Raw genomic sequence first — 22,109 nt, forward strand, 5'->3', positions numbered from 1 at the left:
TCCCCTGGGATTAGGCCCAGGAAAATCAGCTTTTAAAAGATCTGAAGACCATGTGATTATGCACCCTGCCAAGGATCCAGCCACTCTTGAAGAAAGAAAAAAAAAAAAAAGCTGACATCTGAAATAATTTTCTCCATACTACGTATAACTCAGGAGGTACACACTCCATTACTTTTGGAAGGACACAAAGCACCAAAGCCTGGATTAGTTAATTGGTGGGAGAGGCTGTTATTACTACAGATCCAGAGTCTACCCACAATTGGGTAGACACTTCCTTCCAGCACCTATTGTGTTGCATATGCTGGTTTCTTAGGTAAAGAGCATTCCAGAAACCCAAACCCACACCTGACTCAGTGAGGGCAGGCAGCCCTCCCTATATTTTGAGCCCATCTGGGTTATCACCCTAAAGCAGAGTCAAAGAGACCAACATTCCCCACACTCTTCACAGGGCTCTGCTCTATGAGGTTAACTAATCCTTTTAGCCAAAAGAATTTTGGTTAGAAAGGCATGGTGGTAGCTTCTATGTCATTTCTTTTTTTTTTTTTTTTAATTTATGATAGTCACAGAGAGAGAGAGAGAGAGAGAGAGAGAGAGAGGCAGAGGGAGAAGCAGGCTCCATGCACCGGGAGCCTGACATGGGATTTGATCCTGGGTCTCCAGGATCACGCCCTGGGCCAAAGGCAGGCGCTAAACCACTGCGCCACCCGGGGATCCCTTTTATGTCATTTCTTTTTTTTTTTTTTAATTTTTATTCATTTATGATAGTCACAGAGAGAGAGAGAGGCAGAGACATAGGCAGAGGGATAAGCAGCTCCATGCACCGGGAGCCCGACGTGGGACCCGATCCCGGGTCTCCAGAATCGCGCCCTGGGCCAAAGGCAGGCGCCAAACTGCTGCGCCACCCAGGGATCCCCCTTTTATGTCATTTCTAACTGGAGAACTCCCTTGATCTGATCCACGAGAGAATTTCACCTTTTCTCAAGACATGGGAACTTATTCTCTTCCTGTTCTCCCTTACCACAAGTTCCTCCTCTACTTTGTGAGATCCTGATCCCCAAGGTAAGGCTCTAGGCAGAGCTCACCAATGGCTCCTATCAATACTCCACGAAGGCATCTCTTAAAAATGGAGATACTCCCAAACCCGAAAACTCCTAACTCAAGCAACCTTGTGTACTAACAAAGCTAAGTTATCAAAGGCAATGTGGCCATCATGTTCTCAGATATTTTACAGGCTTAACTGGCTTCAAATTTGCTTGGTTCCATTTTTAAGAGCCAAAGAAAACTGGAGATAGCCTACAGTTCATTTCTTTTTCAGAAGAAATGGTAAAAATTTTTTATGCCTAAAATTTCATCTTCTATCATCTGGTTGATTATGATTTGACTATTTTTTCTTTTATTTATTTCCAGTTTTATTGAGATATGATTGACATGTAATATTTTATAAGTTTAAGGTGTACAATATGTTGATTTACTTGTAAGATAATTACCACCATAGCTTTAACTAATGCCTCTATCATGTCACATAATTCTTTTTTGTAATTTGAACATTAAAGAGCTATACTTTTAGCAGCTTTCAGGTTTATAATACAGTATTATTAACTATAATCACCATGCTATTCATTATAACTGGAAGTTTGTACCCTTTGACCAACATCTCCCCATTTCCTCTACTCCCTCGTCCTTGGTAACCACCATTCTACTCTCTGTTTCTATGAGTTTGGCCTTTTAAAAATTATTAATTTACTTATATCTAGAAAGAAAACATGTGCACAAATGGGGAAGGACAGAGGGAGAGAGAGAGAGAGAATCCCAACAAGGCTCCACACCCAACATGGAGCCCGTTGGGAATCTCAATCCAACAACCCTGAGATAATGACCCGAGAGATCAAAAGTCATATGCTCAACTGACCAAGCCTCCCAGGTCCCCCAAGTTTGGCTTTTTAGATTAAACATACAAGTGATACCATGTAGCATTTGTCTTTATCTGATTTATTTCACTTACCATAATACCATCAAGGTCCATCATGTTGTTGAAGTGGCAGGATTTCTTTCTTTTTCATGGCTGAATAATTCATTGCATCTATATACTACATCTTCCTTATCCATTTATCCATTGACAGACACTTCGGTTGTTTTCATATCTTGGCTATTATAAATAATGCTGGAATGAACATGGGAGTGCAGATATCTCTTCAAGATCCTGTTTTCATTTCCTTTGGATATATACCCTGAAGTGGGATTGCTGTGTTGTGTCATGGGTCTATTTTTAATTCTTTATGGAACCACCATATAGTTATCCAAAATGGCTATATCAACTTATATTCCTGCCAACAGTGCATGATGTTTTCCTTTTCTCCATCCTCCCAACACTTATCTCTTGTCTTTTTGATGATAGTCATTCTAACAGGTATGAGATATTATCTCCTTGCAGTTTTTATTTGCATTTTCCTGATATTTAGTGAGGTCAGGCATGTTTTTTATATCTGTTGGCCATATGTATGTCTTATTTGAAAGTGTCTATTCAGTTCTACCCACTTTAAAATCAGATTGTTTGGTATTTTTGTCACTGAGTTATATGAGCTCTTTCTGTATTTTGGATACTAATCCCTTTGCAGACATATAATTTGCAAGTATTTTCTCCTATTCTGTAAGTTGCTTTTTTGATTGATGGTTTCCTTTGCTGCACAGAAGCTTTTTAGTCTGATGTAATCACTTGACTAACTTGCTTTTATTACTAGACTTTTGGTGTCATATCCAAAAGATAATTGCCAAGGCCAATGTCAAAGAGATTTTTTCCTATGTTTTCTTCTAAGGAGCTTACAGTTTCAAGTCTAAGTCTTTAAGCTATATAGAGTTAATTTTTATGAGTGGTGTAAGACAGGGGTCCAATTTCACTTCTGCATGTGGTCATCTAGTTTTCCCAACATCATTTATTAAAGTGTCCTTTCCCACACTGAGTATTCTTGGCTCCCTTGGTCAAACAGTAGTAGATTGTATATGCAAAGATTTACTTCTGGGCTCTTGATTTTGTTCCACTGATCTATGTGAGTGTTTTTTATACCAGTACCATAGTGTGTTGATTACTGTAGCTTTTTAGTATAGTTTAAAACAGGAATGTGATGCCTCCAATTTATTATTTATCAAGATTACTTTTACTATTCTGGGTCCTTTGTGGTTCCATGCAAATTTTAGGATTGTTTTTTCTACTTCTGGGAAAAATGCCATTGGAGTTTTGATAGGGACTGCATTGAATCTATAGATAGCCTTGGATAGTTGGACATTTTAACAGTATTAACCCTCCTGATCCATGAACATGGAATATATTTCCATTTCTTTGTGTCTTCTTCGATTTTTTTCATCACAGTTTTGTGATTTCAGTGTATAGGATACAGATCTTTCATCTCTTTTATTCCTAAGTATTGTTTTTTATGTCATTATGAATGGGATTGCTTTATTTCTTTTTCAGATATTCCATTGTTAGTGTATAGAAACAATGGACTTATGTTTGTTGATTTTGTATCCTGTAACTTTAATTTATTGATTAGTTCTAACTTTTTTTGTTGGGATCAGTAGAATACTCTACCATAATATTCATATCATCGGCAAACAAAGACAGTTTTACATCCTTTCAATTTACATGCCATTTATTTCTTTTTCCTGCCTGACTGCTCTGGCCACTACTATGTCAAGTAGGACAGGGGAGAGTAGACACCCTTGACCTGTTTCTGATCTTAGAAGAAAAGCTTTCAATCTCTAAACCTTTCAACATTGAATGTAATGCTAGCTGTGGGATTATCACATATGACCTTTATTATATTGAAGTATATTCCTTCTACTCCCAATTTGTTGACAGTTATCCATGAATGATGTTGTGACATGTCATCTTCTTTCCTGTATCTATTGAGATGATCATATTGTTTTTATCTTTCACTCTATTAATTTGATGTATCACATTTATTGGTGTGCATACATTGAACCATCCTTGCATTCCAGGGGTACTCCTGCTTGATCGTGGTGTATCATTTTAATGTGCTATTAAATTTGGTTTGCTAATATTTTCTTGAGAATTTTTGCATCTACATTCACCATAGATATTGATCTGTAGCTTACTTATCTTGTAGTATCTTTATCTGGTTTTGGATATAGGAAAATGCTAGCCTCAAAAAATGCATTTGGGATTGTTCCTTCCTCTTTCTTTTTTTGGAAGAATTTGAGGACTATTGGCATTAACTTTTCTTTAAGTATTTGGTAGAATTCACCAGTGAAACCTTATGGTCTTGAGCTTTTCTTATTGGGAGGTTTTTTGACTACTGATTCAATCTCCTTCCTCGTTATTGGTCTGTTCTGATTTTCTATTTTTTCATGATTCATTCTTGATAGGTTGGATGTTTCAAAGAATTTATCAATTTCTTCTATGTTATCCAGTTTGTTGTATAATTGTTCACAATAGTCTCTTATGATCCTTTGTATTTTTTGTGGTATCAGTTGTAATGTTTCCTCTGTCATTTACATAGTTGAGTCTTCTCTCTTTTCTTAGCCTAGCTAGAAGGTTTGTCAATTTTATCTTTCAAAAACCAGCTCTTAATTTCATTGATCTTTTCTATAGTTTTTTTGGTCTCTATTGCATCTATTTCTACTCTGATCTTTGTTATTTCTTTCCCTTCTGCTAATTTTGGGCTTAGCTTGTTTGATTGTTTTTTTTTTCCTTGTTTCTTGAAGTGGTTGTTAGGTTGTTTGAGATCCTTCCTCTTTTTTTTAAAGATTTACTTAGGAGCACCTGGGTGGCTCAGTTGGTTAAGCATCTGCCTTGAGCTCAGTTGTTCCCCTTGCTTATGCTCTTTTGCTCTCTCTGTGTCAAAAAAATAACATCTTTTAAAAAATTTTTTAAGTTTTTTTAAAGGTGTTATTTTTTTTTAAAGATTTTGTTTATTCATGAGACACTGAGAGAGATAGAGAGAGGCAGAGACACAAGCAGAGGGAGAAGCAGGCTCCATGCAGGGAGCCCGTCGTGGGACTCGATCCCGGGTCTCCAGAATCACACCCTGGGCTGAAGGCGGCACTAAACTGCTGAGCCACCAGGGCTGCCCAAAGGTGTTACTTATTTAAGAGAGAGAGAGAGCATGCACAGAGGGGAGAGACAGAGGGAGAGGGAGAAGCTGACTTCCTGCCAGTCAGGTAGCCCAATGCAGGGCTTAATCCCAGAACCGTGAGATCATGACCTGAGTTGAAGGCAGACACTTAACCGATTGAGCCACCCACGTGCCCCAACATTTTATTTATTTAGAGAGAATGAGAGAGAAAAAGAGAGAGAGAGAAAGCATAGGGGAACGAGTAGATGGAGAAGAGAGAGAATCTCAAGCAGGCTCCACATGCCCAGCATGGAGACATGCCCAGCATGGAGCCCAATGCAATGCTTGATCTCAGGACCCTGACATCATGACCTGAGCCAAAAATCAAGACTCACTTAAGTGACTGAGCACCAGATGCTCCTTCCTTTTTCTTTATGTAGATATTTATTGCTCTAAAGTTCTCTTAAAATCACTTTTACTGCATTCAATAGGTTTGGGTATGTTGTGTTCCCATTTGTTATTTGATTCAAGGTTTTTAAAAATTTCCCTCTTGATTCCATTGTTTGTTCAGGAGAATGTTGGTTAACTTCCACATGTTTTAATTTTCCAGCTTTCTACCTGTTACTAATTTCCAGTTTCAAACCATTGTAGTTAGAAAATATACTTGGTATGATTTCAGTCTTTTTAAATTTCCTAAGACTTCTTTTGTGATCTATCATATGATCTATCTTGGAGAATGTTCCATATGCATTTGAGAAGAAATGTGTATTTAGTGGTTGGATAGAATATTCTGTATATATGGGCCAATATATGGCCCATTCAGTCTCAAGTATAATTCAATTCCAATTTTTCTTGATTTTTTCTATCTGAATGATCTATCCATTGTTAAACCCGGAATATTAAAGTCCCCTACCATTATTTATACTGTTTTTTTATTTCTCCTTTCAAATCTGTTCATATGTTCTCAATATATTTAGGTGCTCTGATGTAAGATGCATATTAATTATGATTATTAGATTTTCTCGGTGAATTGACCTTTTTGCCATTGTAAAATGACCTTCTTTTGATTCTTGTTCATATTTTTGGCTTAAAATCTGTTTTATCTGCTATAACTATGCCTGCTCTTTTGGTTTTCACTTGTGTTAATATCTTTTTCCATCCCTTCACTCTGAGCCTGTGTGTCCTTAAAGCTGAAGTGAGTCTCTTGTAAGCAGCAGGTAGTTGGGTCTTGTTTTTGTTGCTTGTGTGCTTGTTTTTTCATCCATCTAGCCACTATATGTCTGTCTGTCTATATGTATGTATTTGGAGAATTCAGCTCATTTACATTTAGAGTAATTATTGACAGGTAGCCATTTATTAAATCTGGTAAAACAATACACTATAATTGTTTTTAAAAATGTATTGAAAATATTTTTTGCTGCATTTCACACACTTTTGATACCTCCTTCCCTTTGGCAAGCACCAGTTTTTTCTCTGTATTTGATTTTGTTTTTGTTGGTTCGTTTTTTTTTTTAAATTTCATATATAACTGAAGTCATATGGTATTTATCTTATTTCACTTAGCATAATACCCTCTAGAGAGCAAGGAGTGAGTGGGGAGAGGGGCAGAGGGAGGAGAGGGGAGATATCTAACCATCCTTGCATCCCTGGAATAAATGCCATTTGTTCCTGGTAAATGATCCTTTTAATATATTGTCAAATGTAGTTTGCTAAATTTTTAAATTTTTTGCATCTATGTTCATCAAGTAGGATTTTTGGTTTGTTTTCTGGCATCTTTGTTAGTATCTAAGAGAACAGCATTACCCTGTCCTCTTAGAATATGTTTGGAAGCTTTCTTTCCTATCTTATTTTTGGACTAGTTTGAGAAGACTAGGTATTAGCTCTTCTCTAAATGGCAGAATTCACCTGTGAAGCAATCTGGTACTGGACCTTCTGTTGTTTTTTGATTGCTGATTCAATTTCATTACTAGTAGTTGATCTGTTTAGATTTTCTATTTCTTCCCAATACATTTTTGAAAGATTGTATGTTTCCAGGAATTCATCTGTTTCTTCTTGGTTGTCCAATTTTTGGTATATACTTTTTCATAGTAGTCTCATAATCCTTTGCATTTCTGTGGTGTTAATTGTAACTTCTCTTTCTGATTTTTTTCAAGTCTTTTTTTTTCTTGATGGGTCTGGCTAAAGGCTTATCAATTTTAGCTTTTCAAAGAACTAGCTCTTGGTTTCACTGATCTTTTTTTCTTTGGTCCCTATTTCATTTATTTCTGCTTTGATCTTTATTATTTTCTTCTTACTACTAACTTTGGGCTTTGTTTTTTTCTTTTTTTTTTACTAGAAAGATTGAGATTTTCCTTGTTTATTGAGATTTGAGATGGGCCTGTATCACTGTACATTTCCCTCTTAGAACTGTTTTTACTGTGTCCCAAAGATTTTGGACTGTTTTTATTTTCATTTGTTCCCATGTATTTTTTTTAACTTCCTCTTTCTCTGTTGACCCTTTGGTTGTTTAGCTTCTACATGTTTGTGGTTTTTCTCCTAGGTTTTTTTTTTTTTTTTTCCTTGTAACTGATTTCTAGTTTTATACTGTTTTGGTCAAAAAAGATGTTTGATATGATTTCAGCATTCTTAAGTTTATTGAGACTTGTTTAGTACCCTACCATGTGATCTATCCTGGAGAATGTTCCATGTGCACTTGAAAAGAATGTGTATGCTGCTGTTTTGGGATGGAGTATTCTATATTTGTTAACTCCATCTAGTCTGATGTGTCATTCAAAGCCACTACTTCTTTATTGACTGTCTGGATGATGTTGATGTAAATCAGGTGTTAAAGTCCCCTACCATTATTGCATTACTGACAATTTCCCCCCTTATGTCTGTTAATATTTGCTTTATGTATTTGGGGCTCCAATGTTGGATGCATAGATATTCATAACTGTTATATATTCTCTTGTTGGAATGATCCCTTTGTCCTTATGCAATGCCCCTCTTTAATTCTTGTTAGCCTTTGCTTTAAAGCTTTTTATCTGATATAAATATTGCTTGTCCCAGCTTTTCTTCAATTCCATTTGCCTGGAATACCTTTTTCCATCTCTTTACTTTTATTCTCTATGGATCATAAAGTATGAAGCAAGTCTTTTGTAGGAAGCATATAGATGAGTCTTTTTTTCTTTTTAACCCATTCAGTTACCCTGTCTTTTGTTTGGAGCATTTAGCTCATTTAATTATTGGTAAGTATGTACCTATTGCCATTTTGTTCATTGTCTTATCATTATTTTTATAGTTTTTCTCTGTTTCTTCCTTCTTTTCTTGTTCTCTTGTAATTGATGACTTTAGTATTACGCTTGGATTCCTTTCTCGTTATTTTTTTATTTATCTGTTGGAGTTTGCTGCTATGTCATTACCATGACATTCATATATAACAGCCTAAGTATATAGCAGTCTATATTAAGCTGATGGTCACTTAAGTTTAAACACATTCTCAAAGAACTAGATTTTTACTCACGTCCGTATTTTATGTACATGTCATATTTTACATTTTTTGTTGAGTCCTTAACTTTTTAAATATCATTGATTTTACTTTTATCTTGTAACCACACTAGTTTTACAAATAACTGATGTACTACCTTTACTGTATGTTTGCTTTTACTCATAATTCTTTTCCTTTTCAGTTTTCTTCTAATTAGGACCTTTTCTTTGTTAAAGAATCCCTTGAATATTTCTAAGACTGGTTTAGTGGTGATGAACTCCTTTATTTGATGTATGTCTGAGAAACTCCTTATCCCTCCTCATTTCTGAATGATCACCTAGCCAGATAGAATATTCTTGGCTGTAGGTTTTTTCCTTCCATCACTTTGAATAGATTATGCCACTTCCCTCTAGCTTGCAGTTTCAAATGAAAATCAGCTGATAGTCTTATGGGGTTTCCCTTGTACATAACTAGTTGTTTCCGTCTTGCTGCTTTTAAGAGTCTGTCTTTAATCTTTGACATTTTGATTCTTATGTGTCTTGGTGTGGCTCTCCTTGGGTTCATCTTGTTTGGGGTTCTCTGCATTTCCTGGACATAGGTGTCTATTTCCTCCTGGAGATGAGAGAAGTTTTCAGCTATTACTCAAGTAAGTTTCCTGCCGCCCACCCCTTTCTGGACTTCTATAATGTGCAAGTTAGTACACTTCACACTAACGTACAGATCCCTTAGCCTATCCACTCTCCTTTTCTGTTTTGGGTTTTTGTTTTGTTTTGTTTTGTTTTTTTATGTTCAGCGTGCGTGCTTTCCATTACCGTCTTTCAGATTGCTGCTCCATTCTTTGGATCCTCCAATCTACTGATGATTCCCTTGAGTGTATTTTTCACTTCAGTTATTGTATTCTTCAACTGTGATTGGTTCTCATATAATTTCCATCTCTTTGTTGAAAGGCCACTCACCCATTCTTCTCTAAGTCCAATGAGCATCTTTATGACCACTGCTTTGAGCAGAGAGTATCAGGTAGGTTGCTTAACTCCATTTTATTTTTTTCTGAGGGTTTGTCTTGTTCTTTAATTTTTTTAAAAAAGATTTTATTTATGTATTTATTCATGAGAGACAGAGGCAGAGGGAGAAGCAGGCTCCTTGCAGGGAGCCCGATACAGGACTCAAACCCAGGACCCTGGGATCACGACCTGAGCCAAAGGCAGATGCTCAACTGCTAAGCCACCCAGGTGCCCCCATCTCCTCATTTGGTTTGATTTTCTGTATTTCTATGAATTAGGCAGAACAGCAGCTTCTCCAAGACCTGAAGGAATGGCCTTGTGTGTGGTCATCTCATGCCTAGCCAGTTAACTTTGGTTAGCTGGCTAGAGCTGTAGCAGGTGCAGGCTGGGTCCTAGAGCACTCAGCATTGGGACAGTGCTGGTGGGATGGCTAGAGCTGAAGTGGGCAGACTGGGGGTAGTGGTGTCTCAGGGCACTCTGCAGAGAGCATACCCAAAGCTGAAGTGGGTGAAGACTTGTGCAAAGGGCTCCCAGTGTTCTCCACACTGGGAGTAACTATGTGTTACTATGTGTTACTGTAACCAGAACTGAGGTGTGCCAGGATGGAATGTCTTGGGACACTCCTTCCCCGAGGTTCTGGCAAGATAACTTGAGCCAAAGCAAGTTCAGGCCTGGAGTGTTTTGGGATGCTTTGCACAGTGGTGAGACAGCTTTAGCTATCATGGGTGATGTTTAGGGGTGTCCCAGCATATGTTGTACTGGGGCACTTTGTGCAGTGTTCTGTAGGGGATGGTCCAGATCCTTCTTCCATCTGCACCATCAAGGTAAAGGGGGGATATAAACTGTGGCACTCCCTTGCCTCTCAGAAGACCCCAGAGTACACTCTCTGCAGCTCCCCCACTGTTTAGTAGAGCTCTAGGACTGGTTCCTTTATAGTCTAGTTGCTCTTTAAACCATGTTACGCTTTGTTTTTTTTCTGTGCCACAGGTGGCCAGGGCTGGTATGGTCTAGGGGCCCAGGGCTCGCTGTGGGCAGTGGGGTGGCTAGGGCACCCAGACTCTGCCCTCTCTGTTGCTATCAAGGTGGAGGGGAAACATAAGCAGTGGCATTCACTAGCTTCTCCAACATCCCACTTTGGGACAGTTAGTTCCTTTATATTCTAGTTGCCCTTTTAAGCCATGACTTTTTTTCTGTCCCCCCAGGGCAGATAAATCTATTCACAGTCCCTTAGTAGACCTCCTCCCCACTGCAGCTGACAGTATGGGGATTGTGGTTATTGTTACTGTGTCTCCTGCCATTCTCTATGTGGTCCCTCTAAGCCTCGTTGTGCAAGAGCTCTCAGTCAGCCCTCGGATGTTTTTCAGGAGGAATTTCTCTATAGATAGGTTGAGACTTGGTGTGTCCATGGAGGGGGTGAGTCAAGGGTCCTCCTGTGCTACCATGTTGGATCTTCCTCCCATTCACTCTTCTACTTCCACTGCTGCCACCCTCACTGCTCTCAGAATGGAAAGGGCTAATTCCTCCAAATGTACCCCCCCTGTAGTTTTCTTCTTAAATCAGACTCAAGTCCTATCACTGCCTCCTGCCTCTACTCCAAAGTTCTGAACATTCTGACAAATCCTGCTTGGCTACCAACTCAAGTTCCATTGCTCAGCCTGGTTCCTCAGCCCCAAAGCTACCTTCTTCCTCTCTCCCTAATTTACCATTATTCTATTTGCTCTCTGATGCTCTTTCCCTAAATATGTTCCCATTTCAAGCCTTTGCTAAGATCTCCCCCTCCAAGTAAAATCCCTTTTCATCCATCACAACCTTTAGAAATCCCAGCCATCCTTAAGGCTACCTGCTCCCCCTACCATGGGTCCTGCCCCTGCTCTCTTTCTCATTTGCCTACTGCTTGGTTTTACTGTCTTATGACTGGAACCAAATTTAACCTTATGTTACTTGAGTAGATAATTCTACTGAAAGCAAGCTACGCACTCTGCAAATACAATAAGAAATAGTTTTAAGTTAAAACACCAAATTTATTGCATAATATTGAACTATATGCACACACATAGAAAATAAACATTTCATTTAACTGTATATCTTTTTTAATCTTGTATTATAAAGACTGAAAAAACTACCAATTTAGCAATTGAAATAAGTTTTAAAAACAAAAAAAAAAGCAAAAATCTACATCCTTCATTGAGATCTGATGCTGTATCACGGTTCATAAATACTTCATTTTATATAAATAAGTCTTTCCTCTAGTGACTAGGAATTTAAAATTAGGCTGCCATGGATTCTTTGATCATGTAGAATTTTCTTATCCCATGATGAAGAAGGTTGAGCATGTCGCTATTTTTGATACATATTTGCTCTAAACACAATCCCCCTGAAATCCCACTGTAAACAAACATTTCAAATGCAATAAACAAAAGTCCCATAATAAAGAATGTCCTTAAGTGTTAGCAATTAGGGAAAAGGAAAAAAAATAGAAATTTTGCAATTTAAATAGAAATTAAAAAAATAGACCGCATGCATCCACTAGGAGAGGAAGGGAGCATTAAGTCAGGTAACAATGGGGCCAAGTGAATAAGAGAGAAAGGGAAGGAGAGGAAGGCAAGAGAAGGTGGCAGAGGGCATAAATTGATAGGGAACAAGAACAAGAAATTTATTATTTCTACTTTCCTTGGAGAAGATACTCTTAAAAAAATTAATGCAACTTGCTCCAAAAGCGAGATAACCGAAGGAGTGGGGGGGGGGGTCTATCACCTCACCTTATCGTCGAAGGGACTCGGCTGAACAACAAAACAAAATTCGGCTCAGCTGCAATGCTAAGCTGCTCTGCACATCTTTGAGTAGGTCCAGGAATAGGCAGAGCCAGGGGGAGATTGCTAGTCCCTTGATAACTTCTTTTTAAAGCAAGATATGTTCCTAAAGGCTTCCATAAATTCTCAAGAGTTCAGCCAAAATAATGGACCCAGATTCAGCTTGCTGGAATTGGGACTTTCTGAAGTAAGTAGTCCTTTCCTCCTAGTCCTTAGAGCAGGGCTGCAACAAGCATGTCCAGGTCTGCAGAGAAAGGAGCCATTCTGCACGTGCAGGTGAGAAAGGACGCATCAGTCCAAATCATTCTTGCAGAGGAATGAGAAGGACGGGAAGCACTGTGAGGAAACAGCAGGGCCAAGAGAGACATTTGGGAAGTGAGAGGTTAAAAATCCACTGCCATTTTCTCCAGCAGAGTGCAACATATTCACAAGTGCAAGCGACACTACTAGGTAATTTGGTTTAAAGACAAAATTGCCAATTTGTCACCCCATCCGCAACCCCTGATTTTTCAAAAAGGTGGCTTTACTGCTCACAAGCCCAGAAACACATCGACCAGATTCAGGATTCAAAAGTCCCAACCCACTTAGACAATAAAAAAATAGAACTCCCTCCCCGCTGTTTTCTGTGGTGGCCCCCATGTGGACGCTGAGGACAGGAGGGCAATCTGGGGCTGGCGGGGGGAGCCTCAAGCCAAGCTAAACCCTTCATAGTTGTCAAGGGCCTGGGTCAGCCGTGCACTCAGGATCTCCTTGCTGCTGTATTTGGGGAGATCAAGAAGGTTGTAGCAAGTGTGGGCCACGGGCAAGTACTCCTCCCCGCTGGCTGTGGACTGAATGACGATCTGCAGGCTGGCCATCCCGTAGATGGGAATCCGATCACTGCCTGTCAGGAACACTGAGAAGAAAGGGAAATGGCATTACCAGCCCCGCAGCGAAGGAGCTGCTCTCCGCAGCCCTCCGCAGAAAGGAAAGGAAGGCATGACACCCTGTGGCTCGCCCGAGAAGTACACTGCTATGTGCCAATACGTACTGCAAGAATATTAATTTATGCTCATTCTTATAAAGCTGAAGAGACTGCCTTTACATTCCTGTTTTTTGGGTTTATATGGATAAAATGTCTGTTTTTCACTGGCTCATTTCAAACCCTGATTATACATGGATACAAAGAATCCATCAAAAATGTAAGATGCCCAGAAATACCCTCAAATAAAAAAAAATGGGCTCAGTCAAATGTACATCCTCATAAATGTTATGAGCCTTCAAAGGAATCAGAGATAGAGAAAAAGAAGAGCTGACCTCAGGGGGAAAGCAGGAAGGAGACCATCATCTGTGTCCTCAAGGTCTCCTCTTGCCAAAGGTCTAGTGAGTGTACCCCTCCTGAGTTAGTGAATATCATTTGGGATCTGTTCACTCCTTTCCCTATTTTTTTATTTTAAACCAAAAGAGCTGACAATGATGTTATGTGAGACATTTCACTCTTGTCTTGTAACATGCTGTGACTTGGCAAAGAAAAGAGAGAGACCAATACAGCTCTCTTTCCATGTTTTCTAGCACTATATAACCTCAGATTTAAACTGCTGAAAATTACTACAAACAAATCATTGGTGAAGGGGCACTTTCAAAAAACCTATTACCTAAAGCTACGGTATATAACCATTCTTGCCAAAATCTGTAGAGACTGAAAACTTCCACAAGTCTAATGATCTCTGAACAGAAAAATGTCTTTTACGGAAATCTCCATGACTACAAGCAGGCTCCTCTTGGTGGTTACAGCCCTTCGAGCTCCCTTTACAAACTTTCACCTGTCATCTGACTTATATGCCACTCATTTTCAAGAGCCAATGTAATTAGGTGGTGGAGAAGCAGGGCTTTTTTTTAAGCATCCCTGTGTGGGCCCCTCTTTTCCACTTCCTCTCATCCTTACTCCATGGGAGCTGTAGAATCTGGGGGTAAATCTTGCATTAATATTAATATATGCTCACTCTTATAAAGCAAAAAGGATTGCCTTTCAAATCCCATTGTTTTATATAGATAAAAATCTTATACTAGTCACTGGCAAATTGCTGACCCTGATTATATATGGAACAAAGATTTCAACTATTTTGAAAAGCCTGAATTTTATTCACATAAACCAGGCTTCATTTTCCTTTCCAAATGTATAACCCTTCTCAAATGCCACCAGCCAGTCACAAAGGACCATATATTGTATGATTCCATTTCTGTGAAATGTCCAGAGCCAGAAAGATTGGTAAGCAGAGGGGGCATGAGAGATTGGGAGGAAATGGGGAAGGAGTGCTAGTAAGTTCAGGGTTTCCTCTTGAAGTGATAAGCATGTTCTAAAAATTACTGACAGTTTCACAACTCTGTGAATATACTAAAAACCACTGAATTATACACTTTAACTGGGTGATTTGTAGGCTTTGTGAATCGTATCTCAATGAAGCTATTCTAAATCACATCTCCCCAGTTACATCTGTGGCAGACACTGTAAAATTTTCAAAAGCCTAGAGAGATCGAGGGAAGTTAATCCAATTAGATATTATCAACGGATTACTTCATCACACTCACATATAAAATAACGAGTTTTTTTTTTTTTAAGATTTTATCTATCCGTTCATGAGACACACAGAGAGAGGGAGAGAGACGCAGAGACAGAAAGAGAAGCAGGCTCCTCACAGGGAGCCCGATGTGGGACTCGATCCCAGGACCCTGGGATCACGCCCTGGGCCCAAGGTAGATGCTCACTACTTCTCAACCCAGGCGTCCCTTAAATAACGCATATTTTTAAAGCAATTGAAAATCAGTGAGATGATTTTCTTTCTTCTTTCACGCAACACATCCTGTTAGGTAACAAACATGGAAGAACCTATGTTTGCCTGAGATCTCGTTAAGACGTGTAAATATATTTCCCTTACTCTTTTTCACTTAATAGGGTGGGCCTTAACCTAGGGGTATATCATCCTATTTACCACATGCGACACCATTCTAACATGACTGATACTTACAGAGAAACTTCTTCTTCTTTTCCAATGGAAATTCATGAAATGTCTCCCAAAATAGTTTCACAGTGGGATGTGTGGCTGAGTAGTCACCCTTGTAGATGGCAGTCTGCCCACAAAAAACAAAAAGAAGAACACTTGGCTTAAAGAAGAATCATATTGCAGAGGACATACATTTATGTACCATCTGCGGTTGAGAGTAAGAACTAAGCTCTGAGATAAGGAGGCCTCCACTTCTGACTCAACCACAGAACACCAGGGAAGAGTGCAGACTCTGGGCAACCCCAGCCTGGCCACCACAGCTTCCTTGGAGAGAAAGACAGGGCCCTTCACACTGACCTCTTCTAGTTCCTGCCAGTTGTAGTTGCTGTTTCCCACCATCATAGCCCGCAGTTCTGAAGGCTGGAAGAGCTCAAGCACCTTGCCACCGCACACCTTCAGGAAGCCACTGGAGAAGGCCGTGTACCACTCATGAACTGAGATTTGGAAGACGTAATTCACGTAAGCGTCCACAAACTCCTGCCTGCCAGAAAACCAAAGAATGAGAATACATTTAGCCTGAAGTCTTGCAGAGTTTATGAGGTTGAGAGAGATGAAAAATGGGATTACATCAAATTCTCATGCCAGGAGGCATCCCGTAGATCGCCACCCAGCCCAAGGGTTCCACTGAGTTGGGTGACTTGGGGGCAGAAGAGAACAGGTTGGATGCAGAAGAGGCCAGAAAGGGAGAACCATACCACTGACTATTTTACCTGAGGAGCTCCAGTTCTCATCTTGCTAACTCTACTTAGACTTCAGTTTAGAAAAAAAATACAACCTTTTTCTGCTTAAAAGAAAAAGTCTAATATAACAATTGTAGGCTTCTTCCCTTCTCTTCAGAAATGAGTAAAGGTAAATAATCTCCTATTGGTATTCTCGCCTATTCTAAAAGGTAAAAGGTAGAATACTTATCCTTCATAATTCCTTTCTGGAAGGGACTGCCTCAAACAATGGGTTCCATCTCACTAATAATCAGTTAAATGCAAATTAAGACAGTAACTTCCTGCAAGTCTGACTCACAGCAAGCTGGCCTCCTGGGCTGCTTCTTGTAGATGAGGGGTTGGCTTCTTGGGCAGGTTTCTGCAGGTTGCAGGGCAGAGTTCTATTTTTATACACTGTCTGGCCACTGTTCACATGCATTCAGCCTCTCACTGGTGGGAATGTCAACTATGAACTGAGACGTAAACATCTGGGAGAGTAAGTTGCCGATATCTAGAAAAGTTGAAAATGTAAATACCCTTTGACTGAGCTACTCCAGTACAGGGTTGGTGGGGGGTGAACGTGTGGCCCAGGGAGACTCTCACATGAGTGCACAAGATAAGTACACAGATGTTCACTGTAGCATTTTCTTGTAATATAGAGAATTAGAAGACACAAAACTAAATATCTATTAATAGGAGAAGGACCAAAAAAAGATGGTATGGTCATATGATCAAAAGCATAAAGCACAGCACTTGAATGGAATTAACTAGGCCCGATCTATCAAAATGAACAGATTCTCAAGAACAACGTTTGAGTGAAACCCAAGTTTTTGAATGTTAAGGACAATATGACAGCATTTACATAAGTTGCATAAAAAATAAAGTTTTTTAACATTTTTCTTTCCCTGGTATCAGTCCCATCTTGGATCAATTTAACCGCATCATATGCAACCAACCCAACTACTGACTGCTCAGTTGGTGGGATATCATTCAGTGTTTTCAAATATTTATAACAACACTATCTATAGGAGTCAGTGGCTCTGCTACTTACATTTTGTGACCCTTGGGTAAGTTATTTAATCTCTCTTTGCCTCGATCCCTTCAACTGTAAAATGGGAAAAAATAAAAGTATACAACTCATAGGACTGTTAGAAAAATTAAATGAGTTAATACATGTAATGGCCTTAGAACCACGGCTGCTTGGTAAATACTAGCAATTATTACATGGTTTGTGGCTATAAGATTTTATTTTGAATGTGAAATTGTATATTTGGTGTATGTGAAAACTGTGGGGTAATTTTTAAAAATAAAAGCATTAATTAATTGGTCTTAATACACATTATAAAAGTATAAAAACATGAAAGAACAGGCATCAAGTTCATCAGGATTTTATCTGTGTGAGAGAGAGTGGAAGAGAGGGAGGGAAGGAAGGAAGGGGATGCACAGGAATTTTGGTCACCGTTTTCTTTCATTACAAAATCTAAAGCAAATACTGTTTACTTTGGTTCATAGATACAAAGATGTCTGTCATTTTAGTCTTTGTATTTTTCTGTATTTTAAATTTTTCTAAAAATTAAAATTTGACATTATGAAGACAGATCCTTTCTACTTATCCTTCACTGTAATGGACTACTTCATAAAACTACCCTTGAACATGTTATGTTTCCTCCAAGCAAACACTTCCCCCATGCTCACCATCTACACCCATAACTAACCAACAGGTGGTGTCATACAGCAGGTAAGTGAAGCAGACAAGGATTCATTCCAGGCTCTGCCATGTGCTGTATGCTGCCTACTAAGCCTCTCTTTTCTCATCTTTGAAATAGGCTAAATGTTCAGTTTTTAAAATAAAAGCCACTAATATAAAAGATTATTGTACATCTTAACCACAGATGCTAAAAGTTTCTTACACTGCATCCAATGCACTACTTACCTAAAACCCATTAGATAAAACTAAGAGGATTTTCCTGGCACAACTGCCTAAGAGAAGCACCATCAACATATTTTATTACAGACTGTGATGGTTAATTCTATGTGTCGACTTGGCGAGGCTATGGTAGCCAGTTATTTAGTCAAATACCAGGAAAGACGGTGCTGCGAAGGTATTTTTTACATAGGATTAACATTTAAAGCAGTAGACTTTGAGTAAAGCAGATCAGTCTTCAAAACGTGGGTGGCCCTCGTCCAATCAGCTGAAGGCTTTAAAAGACTGAGGATCCTCCGCATCCTCCAAAAAGAAAGGAATTTGACCTCCAGACTGTCTTCTCACTCAAGACTGTGACATCCACTCCTGCCAGAATTTTCAGCATGCTGGCCTGCCCTGAATATTTCCAACTTGCCAGCCTCACAATCATGTGAGCAGATTCCCGAGGATCAGTATCTCTTTCTCCCTCTTTCTTCTAACATACACACACACACACACACACACACACACACACACACACTGCCTTTGAACTGGGACATCAGTTTTTTCCTGCCCACAGACTGTAACAGAGCATCAGCCATTTCTGTCTCAAGCCTACCTGCCTTTGGACTGGAAGAACCACGACTGGCTCTCCTGGGCCTGCAGCTTGCTGACTGCAGATCCTCCGCCTTGTTTCCTTGTATTTATATACATGAACGCACATGTGCATATTTGCACACAAATATGTGCTCCCCACATATTCTGCTTCTCTGGAGAACCCTGACTAAATATATCATGTAAATATTATCTAAATTAGGTATGGACGAGACTCAGAGATGGATTAATCCTGAGGTACAATTTTTTTCACAGCTGTGAACCTGCAGAGGAGCGTAGGAGGGTGTGTGTGTGTGTGTGTGTGTGTGTGTGTGTGTACATGTATAAGTATATATATATCTCCTACTGGTTCTGTTTCTCTGGAGAAGCCCAATACAGATTCTGGTAGGTGGAAGTGGAGTACTATAATAGCAAATACCTATAAATGTAGGATGACTGTAGAACTGGGTAATGGATAGGGGCTGTCAGAGTTTTGAGGCAGTTGATAGAAAAAGCCTAAACTGCCTTGAAGAGGCAGTTGATAGGAACAGCAAAGGAGATCCTGGTGAAGGCTCAGAAAGAAAAGAAGAGAGTGATAAAGAAAACTTTTGTTGTCAGAAAAATAAAGAGACATCATAAACAGAATCTGGCTAGAATTTGAATGTTAAAATGCTTCTGGTGAAGTCTCAGATGGAAATGGAAAACATGTTATTTATTGGAAATTACAAAGGCAATTCTGTTATAAAGTGGCAAAGAACTTGGCCAAATTGTGTTCCAGTGTTTTTGGAGAACTTGTAAGTGATAAATTTGCCTATTCAGCTCAGGAGATTTCCAACCAAAGTATTGAACGTGTGGTCTGGTTTCTTGATACTGCTTATTAGTAAAATGAAAGAGGAAAGGGATAAACTGAAGAAGGAATTGCTAAGTGGAAAGGAACTAGAACTTCAAGGCTTGGGAAATTCTTAGCCTATCCAGATAACATCCTCTGGAAACAGGGCGAAAGGTGTGTCTGAAAAATGGTTTGCTGAAGAGATCAAGCATGTGACTCATGAATCCTATCAGTCATCTCAGGAGAAGGTAGGAATAGAAATGCGGTTATCCAGGAAAGATTTGTGAAGAACGCTTTGGTATGATGGCTTGGACCCCCATGAATTGCCTGGGAAGCCAACAAAGTTTAAAAAAAAAAAATTTAGAGCAGAAATACTACCAGTTTGCACCAAAGAGGCAGAGATGGATAGAAGGAAGGAAGGCTGTTGGACTTCTGGGATTCTCCTGGTAAGAAATGAGCATACAGAACTATATGGCTGCAAACAGGTGTTATCTTTTAAGAAAAGAGAAGAATGGCCCAAAGGCAAATCAGAGTCCAGTGAGCCTATCACTGCCACCATGGACATAGGTTGAAGAACCAGGGCCAGTAACTTCTTGGCCCTAGAGGGTGGGGCCACCACCCCTGTGGGCCAAAGGACACAGCCTGGATCCAAAGAGGATTATTCTCCAAGCCTCAAAATCTAGGGAAATTTTCCCTGCTAGGTTTAAGATTTACTTAGGACCTATGACCTCTTTCCTCTGTATGTCTCCCTTTTACAATGGGAATGTTCATCCTATGTCTGTGGTCATGATATTTGGAAGCAGGTAACTTGTCTGGCTTCACAGCTGTGGAAGAAGTTTACCTCAGGATTAATCAAACTCTGAGTCTCACCCATACCTGATTTAGATGATATTTATTCAATTTCCTATTCATATCTTAGCCTCATTCAGAGACACTCTCACAGATATACCCAGAATAGTATCTGACCAAATATCTGGGTACCCAATAACCCAGTCAAGTTGACACCTAAAATTAACCATCACAGATGAGACTTTAGCACTTAGAGTTGATGCTGAAATGGGTTAAGAATCTGTGGGACAATGGAATAGGGTGAATGAATTTTATAGGTGAAAGGACATGACTTTTGGAGGCCGCAGGATAGAGTATTATCTATATATATCTATATATAGTATATAGTTGGATTGTATCCCTCTAAAATTCATGTACTGAAGTCCTAACCCCCATTACCTACCTCAAAAGATGACCTTATGTAGATATAGGATCTTTACAGAGGTCATCAAGTTCAAACAGGATCATCAGGGTGAACCCTAATCCAATATATGCCCTATAAGAAGTGGAAATTTGGACACAGAAACATGCACAGAGGGAAGACAAAGGGAAGAGATAAAAGAAGATGACCATTTGCAAGCTAAGGGGAGAAGCCTCAGAAGAAACCAACCCTGTCAATGCTTTGTTCTTGGACTTCTAGCTTCCAGAACTGAGACAATGAATTGTTAAGGCACTTAATGTGGCGAACTTTGTTATAGCAACCCTCACAAACTCATTCAGAGACTCTAATTTCTCTATGTCATTTAGTATTCCTCTCAACACACTCTTTCCTTTAACAATGATTATCAACAGTTATAAGTGTTTAGTAGATGCTAGCCACAGCAATAAATTCTTAGATAGACACTAACGCAATGAATATTCAAAACTACCCTTTGAGTGAATTTAATGGCATGAGAATTATGTCCCAATAAAAATAAATACACACAAATTAAAAAAAAAACAGCTTTGTAGGTTGTAGTAGAGATAAATTTTCAGTAATTTTTCATTTTCAAAAATTTTCAGATAAATTGTCATTATTCCAATTTCAGAACTAAATCCAAGACAAACAGCTAGTACATGGGCAGGGGCAGAACTTGAAGCCAGATGTTTGAATACAGACCTGTGCTCCCAACCACCTCATCTAAGTGCCCTCCCTTTCCTCTGCCTTGATTCTTTTCATTTCCTTTTTTTTTTTTTAAGATTTTATGTATTTATTCATGAGAGACACAGAGGGGGGGCGCAGAGACACAGGCAGAGGGAGAAGCAGGCTCCCTGCAGGGAGCCTGATGTGGGACTCAATCCTGATCCCGGGACTGCAGGATCATGACCTGGGCCAAAGGCAGGCACTAAACCACTGAGCCACCCAGGGATCCTGATTCTTTTCATTTCCACTGTGAAAGCAACATGAGAAATTATCATATGCTGAGATAAAGGTTTCACATGATAGCTCATCTACATTATTCACAATTCTGTTACTGCAGCCCCAACTGTACACTAGAGTCCATAAAGCCCACAAAATGAAGCAATCCTTAATGAGCTGACATTTTAAGACATAAATTTAAAAGAGCAAGTACTATATCCATTGCCAACGGTTTTTTAAAAGTCTGAATTCAAACTGTAGTAAGGGTCTTAAAAAAATGTTTCTGCTAAGCTGATTGTGAAATTAATATAGAAAGGTAAAGTAACTAGACGAGCCAAAACAATTTTGGAAAAGAACAAAGTTAGAGCACTGGCATTACCTAATTTCATGACTTATTATAAAGTTACAGTTGCCAAGTATAGTGTTGGTAAAAGGACAGACACACAAATCAATGAAACCGAATCAGAAAGCCCAGAAATAAACCCACACAAATATGGTCAATTAATTCTCAACTCTGCAAAGCAATTCAGC

At 39.2% G+C, this 22,109-nt stretch overlaps 1 protein-coding gene across 7 annotated transcripts in view; it reads right to left on the reverse strand.

Moving 5' to 3' along the window:
* Positions 1 to 11,542: 11,542 nt before the first annotated feature.
* The window catches only part of HERC3 (HECT and RLD domain containing E3 ubiquitin protein ligase 3), a 112,407-nt gene continuing 101,840 nt past the window's right edge, over positions 11,543 to 22,109 (reverse strand). For 5 of the 7 annotated variants that reach the window (XM_055313197.1, XM_055313194.1, XM_055313195.1 and 2 more), the window contains 3 exons: positions 15,685 to 15,868; positions 15,352 to 15,454; positions 11,543 to 13,241 (listed from right to left, as the gene is read on the reverse strand). In XM_055313197.1, the coding sequence (XP_055169172.1) occupies positions 13,033 to 13,241; positions 15,352 to 15,454; positions 15,685 to 15,868 (496 nt within the window). In that variant the 3' untranslated portion in view covers positions 11,543 to 13,032. The other 2 variants (XR_008662837.1, XM_055313199.1) reach the window with 2 other exon arrangements.

This window comes from Nyctereutes procyonoides, unplaced genomic scaffold (genome assembly GCF_905146905.1).
Source record: "Nyctereutes procyonoides isolate TBG_1078 unplaced genomic scaffold, NYPRO_anot_genome, whole genome shotgun sequence".
NCBI classification, from domain to species: Eukaryota; Metazoa; Chordata; class Mammalia; order Carnivora; family Canidae; genus Nyctereutes; species Nyctereutes procyonoides.